Source organism: Dermacentor variabilis, chromosome 6 (assembly GCF_050947875.1).
Source record: "Dermacentor variabilis isolate Ectoservices chromosome 6, ASM5094787v1, whole genome shotgun sequence".
Lineage (NCBI taxonomy): Eukaryota > Metazoa > Arthropoda > Arachnida > Ixodida > Ixodidae > Dermacentor > Dermacentor variabilis.
The window spans coordinates 171,346,439-171,356,852 of record NC_134573.1 but is presented as its reverse complement, the minus strand read 5'-3'; the positions used below and the strand labels follow the sequence as shown (position 1 = coordinate 171,356,852).

The window sequence follows — 10,414 nt, the reverse complement described above, 5'->3', positions numbered from 1 at the left end:
GCTGCACGCCTTGAATAATAAGACGCTTAGAAACGACAGTAGCCAGCATTAATGCAGAGACGTTCGGTGGAGAAAGACAGATATCAGAAAAAAAGGAAAGAAGAAAAGAAGCAAGTGATATTACCTAAACTAGCGCTTGGTTGACGACCTTTGGTGGGAGGAGAGTAACAGGAGATTAGAAATATGAGAAAGGGAAGTAGAGAGAAAGACGGCGCCTAATGTGTGCACGTGCATGGACAGCGCAACGCAGTCGAATGCTTTCACGCAGTTCAATCGTTCTCGAAATACATCGAACAATTTCCTTCATCTTGCGGCCCAACGAGAGCGGAAATTTAGTTAAAGAATTCGGGTAGTTTAACAGCTAAATGGATCTCGTTGGCTACCAAAAGCTAGCGGAAGAAACGAATTGAGAACATAACAATTTCATGAATAGACAAAATGTATTCTACATGTGCAGAAACAAGCGCAATAACGTAGCCGTACTCCGAAACTTGACAACGACACTTGCAACTTTTTGCTGGCGCTTGAGAGTGATTTGGATTCCAGGATCGAGGCTATTTTTTCAGTAAGGCGATTTTTGGAGTTCATGTGAGCAGTAAGAGGCTCGAGCTTCTTTATCCTTGCTGAATCATAGAGTCCACTGCATCTCACGGAATGGGACCGTGCATGGTGCTGCCGTCTGTGGGGCTGCCTAAGAACTTCTATATAAATCAAGCTTGCGCTTTTCTCGGCGGCACGGCGCCATCTCGTGGCAGCAGATGGAGTTTTTCAGGAGAGCGCCCTCTGTCGACTTTTCGCGAAGAAGGATACTGTCTTGCTGCAGGGTCGATCGGCGTGGTCCTTCTCCATTTCTTTCCTTTCCCTCTTCTTCTTGCCTCTCTCTCTATCTCCATCTCTCTTTCTCTCTCACACACACATGTACCCTCTTTCCCACACACGCATGCGCACTCCCCCCCTCTCCCTCTCTACCGTATTGTGTGCTCTTCTCCATCAGCGCTCTTTCAGTGTGGCTCGCGGTGTTTGGCTCTTTCAATAGGAAGCGGCCCCCGTCGCCTCCGTGTTTGCCCGGCGCGAAGCAAATTTAATTGAAGAGGCGCGACATTCCTGATTGCGCCGTAACTCTTTTTTTTTTTTTTTTGTTTGCGCAAGTTCTTGACCGCTCAACTCGCTGCTCTTCTGTGGACGGTGCTGTTTGAGTCACCCGGCACAAAACGATGGAGAATAGAAGCGGTGTTCGGGGCTGCCGAGAGAAAGTGCTATTTATTCACAATTAAGTACGCTTATTTGCGCGGAACACTGAAAAAAAAGTGTCCAAATTTCGGCACAAATGCCGGTTTGCTCACTTCGCCTTCGCAAAAGGTAAAGTAACGCTTGAATTGTTTACCTGTAAAGCGTGCTCTTCCGCAACATCACTTTGTGTGCAAAAAAGCCAACTTTAAATATGCGCCTTTTTTTTTTTTTATGGCGCAACAACAGTAAAATTGTGCTTGTTTTCATTTAAGTGCTGAAGTAGTTGCTATTTATTGAATATAAGGTAAACTGAACATTAATTGTTCCCACTAAGGCTAGTAAAATATGTAAAAAGTGAGCGTTTGGTTAAGTCATTTGTTCACGAGTAAGGTAGGTTTGTTTTAACTTCCTTTGACCCTATAAACAAGTTAGTTATCGCCATTCTTCTCAATTTGAAAACTAAACCAGGAGTGATAACTTAAGGAAATAAAAGGCAGAAGCCTAGTGCAAAGGCCAAAATAAACGAATGCTTCAAGCATCCTCTTCTTGCCAACAATTTTGTTAAAGGAACGGATACTACCTCTTGTGACAGCCTTGCGCTCTTATTCAATATGCAAAATCAACAAAGCTAAATGCGATGTCGTTGCATATACTATGTGTTTGCGAAACGAGCTTTTTACCTTATCCAACTTGAGAGATGGTCAATTTGTCCGCGCGCGCATACCAGTCTAAACAGCTTAAAAACCAGTCTGAACACGTGCCCGTGCCATTTGAACAAGGAATTGGCTTTTCGAGTTACCAGAGACTGTTCGCCAATAATGTATAAAAGACATCGTTCGGCATGACTGCTCGTTAGGCTAAGAAGAAGAAAGCAACAGACCAGACCACAGCACAACACAACGTAACAGAGCAGAGGAGAAGGGAACCGAACCAAACCAAACGGAGCGCTACGCAGCGCAACGATATATATCATTACGGGGGAAAATATTTACAGGGGATATATGAAGGGTATACTAGCTAACTTTATCCAGAGTTTTAAGATATGCGAAAGCCACGTAGCTCAACAAAACCAAGGTAATGTTCCTTGCAGTCGCTTAGAGATACTCAGATTTTTTTTTTTCATTCTACCTAATTACAGCGAGCCCGCTATGCGGCGATGAGGCTAGGCCTCCCTGTCCCCACGTGGGAGCTGCCAGCGGTGCTGTTCTAAGTGCAGCGCTTCTCAGGACCTCATTAAACTTCTTCGTCTGTCTGTCTAATTACAAAATTAGTCGTAATTAATTAATGAACTTCTCAAATAATATAAATTGATAAAAAAGGTCAATGAGAAAATTGTGGAGCAACATGAAAAACTCCCGATACAGCTTTCTGTTGCTCAATACGTGCGACGTAAAAGTGTTTTTCCGAGCGTGAAAAGAGCCTGCGAATACACACAGTGCCTCGAGCGGCCGCTCGTGTGGCGATTTTGCGTGCTTTTGCGGCCTCCTTTATATATATATATATATATATATATATATGTATATATATATATATATATATATTGAGCTCTAATTACGGTCCTCAGGCCAAGGGAACCGGTCTATGTATGAAATGAAATATCATGACCATAGAAGCTACTAACAAGTGCGTCATATGGGATGGCGTTCAAGAGGTTAACCATGCATTATTGACATTTACTAAATCGCCTGGAAACATTGAATTCGCGTGGTTCTTCGGCTGTTATATTTTTAATTCTACCTATAAATATATTCAGTTAAAGCTGCAGGACATTAATCTCTGTTGTGCGTTGTTTAAGACCTAATCCACCATTGGCATGTTACATGAGCTCCCCGAAGAGTACTGGCACTTAGCGCAAACCGAAGTCAAACGTGTGCTTGGTCTGATGGAACCGGATCTAAATGCCAACAAATACGTTTATTTGCAGGTGCTGTGGGGAGAGCTGCTTCAGCTGCTACTGCTGCTATGGTACCAAGCGGTGCAAGTTGTACCAGTTACAGGACTCAGTGCTCGTGAGTGGAGTCGCTTTTTGTTGTCTCAGAAAGGGACTGAACGCTTCACAACGTTCTCTGGCGTGCTTTGCGATAGTAACTGGGGTGAAGCACGCATGTTGTTACCTTAAAACTTTTTAGCGCCCCCACTTAACCTTGTAGACCAGAACTCTTCTGGGATAAAATGGGAAAGAGCATCAAGTAGATTATAACCAAAGTAAATGGTATTTCCCTGTAAATCCGTTCAACCATCCTTACCCGAGGAAGGAGTGTTGCTGTGTGACTTAGCGCTTAACTACGACGGTATAGATGGTGCAAAGAATACAATGTGTGTACGAATACTGTATCCTTCGCGCCAGCTATCCAGGTATTGTTACCATTTTTACTTACAGTAAAACAATGGTCAAAGTGAACGTCATTAATCCTTTGTAACTCGGAAGGCACCCCTCTAGAAATACTATTTCAGCGCGCAAATGCGCCCTATTGGTCGTTGTGAGTGAGAGAACCTCTTCCTCGATATATCTTAACCCGTGAAAAGGGCAAAAGCGGTTCTATATTATGTTTGCAGATTGCCGATGCGTGACGTTCGACGACATGTATGGAAAGGAGTACGGTGTGTTCACCTCTCCAAACTACCCGGTGCCGTACGAGGAGAACATCGAGTGTGTTTTGTTTCGTTTCATTGGAAATCCCGACCAGATCGTGCGCATATCATTCGAAGAGTTCGACGTGCAACGAAGCAACCTCGAGTGAGTGATTTCTGTCTTTCGTTTAGAATGTTTACCCTCTACGGGTGATAAGTGTTACCGCTCATTCATATATAACTCAGATCAGCTTAAGATTCTTTTAAAAGTACTTGAGCAAATCCCCAAGAATCTCAAGTATGCTAAACAAGCAACTCTAAGGTCCCAAAGCATCATTTAGGGAAAAAAGAATATCAGACGCTTACGTCGGCGGTATGGTGCGTGTTCAATACCCTTCGAAAATGTCCCGTCTTACGGTACAAGAATGTGTAAAAAAAAAACAGCGTTAATACTTATTCAATCACAGCATTCGTGGCGTGAAAATTGGCTTTGACAGTCATTGTTGTCAATCTGGCGCGGTGTAACAATGTATTGAAATGAGGTTCAAATCCACCTTATCCTGCCTTCTATTCTCTTGACTGTTGTAAGTGTTAGCTCAGGAAATGCTCGTGAAAAAATTTCTTAGAACTACAATGTCCATCGCAAACGCATTTTCCCTCTAAAACACACGAAACATCCGCCAAATACAGTGGAAGATCCACTAGAATGATAACAATATTCATAATTTAAAATGTAGGCTTCAGCTTCTATGAAACCCGTTTCCCTGATTTGATGTTTCAATTAAACACAATGCATGCTTAAAGAAAGAAATAAGTTTACCTGAGCCATTCTTCAAGACTGTTCTGATAGTCTGAGTTTTATCGAAGGCCCTTCTAGTTCTGCGGTTGCATATATCAGATGAAATAATAATTGCAATAAAAATACGGCGCCACTGCCGTTGGAGATTCCACCATCACGCCGGTTTTTTTTTCTTTTTGGCCTCTCTCATCGCATAACACGTTGCGGAAGATTTCAGATCTAAAAGTGACGCTTTTCTTTGCAAACCACGCTGGGTTTCCTTACCGTAACTGTGGCCTGGCTGTTCCCTTGCCAAATAGGCGAACCCAACCACAGAGAAGCATGCCCGCCGCCGCGTCACTGGGTTCCTTGCAGCACCACCAGATGGCGCAAGCTTTCGCGCATCCGGATGAGAAAAAATATTATGGAAATGTTTACGAAAATGCTCGAATGAAAGACATGTAGAGTATACCTGATTAACTCAAGCAGGGTGTGCGACTATTTGTCATCGCCCCGTTTCAAAGGAGATGACAATAAATCATCATCATCATCACCGTGATAGCAGTGGCGCCGGCCGTGCGGGGGAAGCAAATCAAGAACCAGAAAGCTCGGCTTCGCGCATCCGCAGCTGCACGGTAATGAGGAAATAAACACTTTTTTGCGGATAGAATGGATTCAAATTGCGCTGCGTACGTATGCCCATGCTGCCTCTGAAACTATGATGCGTTCAAGGAGTCCGTCCTACTTGCTAGCAGTCAGCAACTCCGCTCATCCAAAGGCGCGTTATAATTTGTGTGCGGCCGCGCTTGTGCGTGCGTATGTGCGTGCCTGCGCGTGTGTTTGTGTGAATGTGTGTATGTGTGTGTTGGTACATGTTTTTCAACTCTTCATGCGTTCACGCAAAGCTTCACAGTATATAGATTCCAAATCGTTGGATCTCCTGCACTTGTTTTTGTTTCTTTTGTTTTACACCTCGTTTCCGCACGCCCCAAGCAGCGGCTGGGTGGATCAACGATCAATATATTCGTTGTATATGCGCCTGTCTGTTGGTGCATATGCTGTTTGAGTGGTTGTGCGCTCACTGGGTATACCATAGCTATCAATCAACACCTGGAGCAGTATGCTATAAGCGATAGGCTACGCCAACATTCCCAGCATCTCTCACCCTTTCTCTTATGCGTTGAGCAAAATTTGTGGCCTGTCTTTACAATGTTGATGCCAGCCACGTGAACAGTTTATTTTGCCGTACAATGTTGCGATGTGTCATTGGCTTTCTGCCGGCAACGTTTCACGCATCCAGGTGTGTGTACGGTGACTACGTGAAGCTGTTTCTGCACCTGGACAAAGAAGAGGCGGTGAACAATCGGAGCCCGTACAACTCAATCCTGTGCGGCAAGATCAACGACATCGAGCAGACCCACTACTCCTCGGGGCACGCGCTCATCTTCGAGTTCCACTCCGACTGGCGCCAGGGTAACAACTCTGGCTTCCGCGGAACGTACAGATTTCTCAGCAAACGTGAGTGACCGACACACGCCGTTTCAATTCGCGGTACCGGAGACGAATGGCAGCTGAATCCATAGAAAGCCATAGTGCACGCTATAATCGGATTGGTCTTCAGTTCTTGCGTTGTGGTGGAGCAATAATAAATGTTTGTTCCTATTATTTGGAAGCGTTGAAATTTCAATTATGTACCGATACCTATTTATCCAAAGTAGCTCAAAACAGAAAAAGATGTTACAGCTCTTTCCCTCTCCGTGTTCCTGTTGTGACTCAAAATTTTCTTTAAGTCATGCCTGTATACTTGCTGCAAGACATATATCTCTGGTCGTGTCTGTTATCGGCGTTTTAGACCACTGCATAGCCAACTGAGTGCCAGACTACAAATGTTTTTCATTACTCGTATTGTTTTTTAATCTTCCCACCAAGCTCTCTGCGTACGCGCTGTTCTACGCTTATAAAATGGGAACATTGCAATCGTCATGAGGCCTTAGCAAGCCACCTTAGTTTGGGTCTTCTATTGTGTTTCTGGAAGCAATAGACTGTAAAATAATGGACTCAAATTTATTTAAAGGGAGAAATAGAGATAGAGAGGCTAAAGTCACGCTTGCAGCCAATTCAAGACCTCTAGGGACTAATCCTGCTAGTGCGTAACGATATATTCACGCGATAGATGGGTTCGCGGAAAAAAAACACACGCAGCAACAAAGGCAGTGGATGGTCAAACCAAGGCAAGGCTTTGCCCACAGCATAAGAGCAGACAATGAAGCCAAAGATCAGGTAGACCAAAGTCTTTCCAGCAAGTCTACAAGAAACGCCCGTAGTAGCAACTTCTCAAAAACTACTCAACCTGGTCGCTTCAATGGGCACTGTCAAAGACAACTGTAACCATACAAGGATCATTTGTGTCTGACATAGTAAGATGTGCTAATTTGATAGCGGCTATCATAAGGACGAAACTAGAAAGAATTAGTTTGCGTAGAATCGGCGCTGTTGTTCCCATCAGTCAGGTGTGCATTCGTCACCGCCAATATTCTTGAGGTAAGACCGGGTCACCGTTATTTACCTTTCCATGCACACCGTGAACAACGACGTCTCAACATGCAATTTGCTGTCCATCCACGTTGCATGCCAGGATTCACGAACCACTTAGTTTGAGTGGAAATTAAGACATACTAACAGCTTTCTCGTTCACATTTACATTTATAGTCATTTATCTGATATTGTTTCAATGCAGAAATTTGAATGTTCGTAAAGAATACAAGGTTTATTAAGGACCCAAATATGGCAAGAGAGAAACGGGCACTAGAATAGGAATTAGAAGCTGTTAGAGTAGAATTTCGACAGTTTGGTGCCCGTATTTCGCGCGCAGTGTCACCATATGATGCGTAAGTACACATAAAGTTACACCCAAGAAGTATACAAAATAAACGCACGTGAACACGCAAGAAGTGCACCAGATTACAGTTCAGATAATCCAAATGACTACAATTTGCGCGAATACCTTAAAGTAGAGGCCGAATTTCATTGATCTCAAAATTTTAGGCACGTCTCAAATAAGGCACAATACAGATAAACTAGAATGCGCAGCGATTGTACTCTAACGTATCAGTGTAAGTCCTATTGGAGTACCTCTGCTTACAGTGCAATTCTGATTGGCCGTTCTTCCCCCGCAGGCCAGTTCGAGACCGATGGCCAGGCCGTTGCCGACAGCCGCTGCAGTTTCCTCATGGAGAGCGGCAACCGCAGTTCGGGTCGCTTCTTCTCGCCTCAGTACCCGAGCTCGTACCCGCGGGACATCAAGTGCGCCTACAGCTTCCTGGGGCGAGAGAACGAACGTGTCAAGGTGCTCTTCGAGCAAGTGCGCCTGCAGCGTGGAGACTTCAGGTGTGTTTCCCACCTGCGTCGTGCAAGTGCTCTCCCTCCATTTGCTCTGGCAGCAATGTAGAAGAAAGACGAAATATTATCAAAGCTCCGAGAAACTCACCGTACAGCATGCTGTATATATAGGGCAGTTATATATATCGGTACACTAAAAAGAGGGAGCGATGCAGAAACTAACGAAATGCGTTCATTGGCCGCTTGGGAAACATGGGGAAAAGGAAGGTGCTGACGCGTCGGAACTTATTACGGCTTGTTGTTCCTCAACTGTAAACGAGAAAGGTCATGCATTTATCTTTTGAGACGCTTGTCACTTTCTTGTTCTTAATTATCAACTAGGAATCCGTAAAGCATGAGCAACATCATTCACCTCTATTGAAAGCCCACCCCTTGTGTTTGACAATCATTATCGTCAATATCTGCTATATTTACTCCCCCATTTCTGAACCGCCGTTGATTAGAGTACTTTCATCTCTTTATTTTGTACGTCTCCTGCCTGACTGTAGAGCCGACGCACCTTTATCACGGCCTGAACTTACGTAGCACATTATATATTAAGCCGCTATGTGTGCTTCTGGGGACAGTGGGTTCATCCATGGCGCTCCTGTGTCTCTTACCTGTCTCCCTTTCTTCATGTTCCGTACTTCGCGCTAGGAACACCATGTTTAGCAAGCATAGAGACCAACAAGCCCAAGAATAAGTCGTTCTGGGGTACATACAACGCTGCTTTCTTTTGAAGAGAACACGCGAATGTGAGGCTCACAACTTGGGGAGCTGACTACCTGGGGGCGGTGGAGGAACAGTATTGAAGCGACTTCCAGGCGAGTTGTAAGCAGTCAGCGCCACCTCTTCGATTTCGTCTGCTGTAAAGCCGCACGCTTACGGAGCTGCTGAAAAATGAAATTTGCTAACGCCCAACACTCGTGCGTTGTCTTTAATGCTATACCCAAATGTGCAGACAAGCACGCGATGGTACTCCATAAAAGGCGCAAGTGCCACCGGGTCGCCAGGTTCCGCGCCTAACTGCTCGTCCTCCTTTCACACGCGGCTTTCTGCTTCGACCCGCGCAGCTGCTTCAACAGTCCGGACGTGATCCTGGTGCACGACGGACGGGACGGCAGCGCTCCCGTCATCGGACAGCTCTGCAATCACAACGTCTGGGTCGAGATGATGTCCACGGGACCCGACTTGTACGTGACCTTCAGCGCGCAGAGCCACTTCCCGGGGCGCGGCTTCATGGCCAAGTACACCTTCTCCGAGACTCCCTACAATGGCACGCTCGACCAGCTCGTCTCCATCGGTGAGCTATGCCGTCTGCGGGCCGTACCGCCGCGGGCGCTTGATGCGACTCGCCTGGACGATAACAATGCACCTAGCGCGTTTACGATATGTGCCTCCTTGTTAAGACACGGGCATAGGGATATCCGCGATCACATTCCTTGTTTGATTGTTCGAGGCTGCAGCAGTTACTATTGTTTGACTGCTGATATTACCCAATCCCTGTTTCGATCGCTCTTCCGACAGTGCATTTTCAAACGCTACGCGGCTTCGAGCTTTTGTAAGTTGCGCAACCTGGCGCACTGCGCAGTTTTTGGTAGCAGTTACACAAGCGCTTCGTCAAAGCCACTGATGTCTTGGAGGAAAACGAGCTGGCCGCTAGAAGCGATCCACGAGATGGTCAGCTGAAAGGCGGTATTTCTTGTGCAGATGCGATTTGAGTGATTTTACGCATCGTTGAGTCAAATGTATGGTAAATCGCCGGAGTTAACACGTCGTTTTAACGCGGTAGCGTTAAGGGCCGCTTGTCGCAGAATATCCTGCGTCGGCGTCCAGCGTCGACCGTCCTTCCGTCAACAAATCATTTCAGAGCATGCATACCCTAAGTATGCACAGCTGGGCTAGTTGGTTGTGAACCACAACCAACTAGCCCAGCCGTCCATACTTAGCGATATACTTTCTAGTACATTGGGCCCTGTCTCCCCTCCTCTTATGCGTGCGAACCCTTCCTCAACCCTTACCCGCCGTGGTTGCTCAGTGGCTATGGTGTTGGGCTGCTGAGCACGAGGTCGCGGGATCGAATCGCGGTCACGGCGGCCGTATTTTGATGGGGGCGAAAACAGCCGTGTACTTAGATTTAGGTGCACGTTAAAGAACCCCAGGTGGTCGAAATTTCAGGAGTCCTCCACTACGGCGTGCCTCATAATCAGAAAGTGGTTTTGGCACCTTAACCCCCATAATTTTTTTTTCCTCGACCCTTGTCAACCTTTTAGCAGTGACCACATGCCGTGCACAATCACGCATACCCAACCACTCATACTCATACCTCATTCATACCTTGTCTTTCATTCTTTACAAAGGTATTCCTCGGAAGTTTGAGAATGACAGCCCACAAACAAATGTCATGTAAAAAAACACCAACACCACATACCGTTTTTGTTAGATCTTCTCAGACTG

The 10,414-nt window shown here is 45.7% G+C and overlaps 1 protein-coding gene across 2 annotated transcripts in view; it reads left to right on the top strand.

The window, feature by feature from the left end:
* LOC142585772 (suppressor of lurcher protein 1-like) overlaps nt 1-10,414 on the top strand; it is a 460,587-nt gene that overhangs the window by 226,575 nt on the left and 223,598 nt on the right. For both annotated transcript variants that reach the window (XM_075696765.1, XM_075696766.1), the window contains 5 exons: nt 3,155-3,239; nt 3,787-3,967; nt 5,880-6,097; nt 7,756-7,966; nt 9,031-9,260. In XM_075696765.1, the coding sequence (XP_075552880.1) occupies nt 3,155-3,239; nt 3,787-3,967; nt 5,880-6,097; nt 7,756-7,966; nt 9,031-9,260 (925 nt within the window). The remainder of the gene's footprint in view (nt 1-3,154; nt 3,240-3,786; nt 3,968-5,879; nt 6,098-7,755; nt 7,967-9,030; nt 9,261-10,414) is intronic.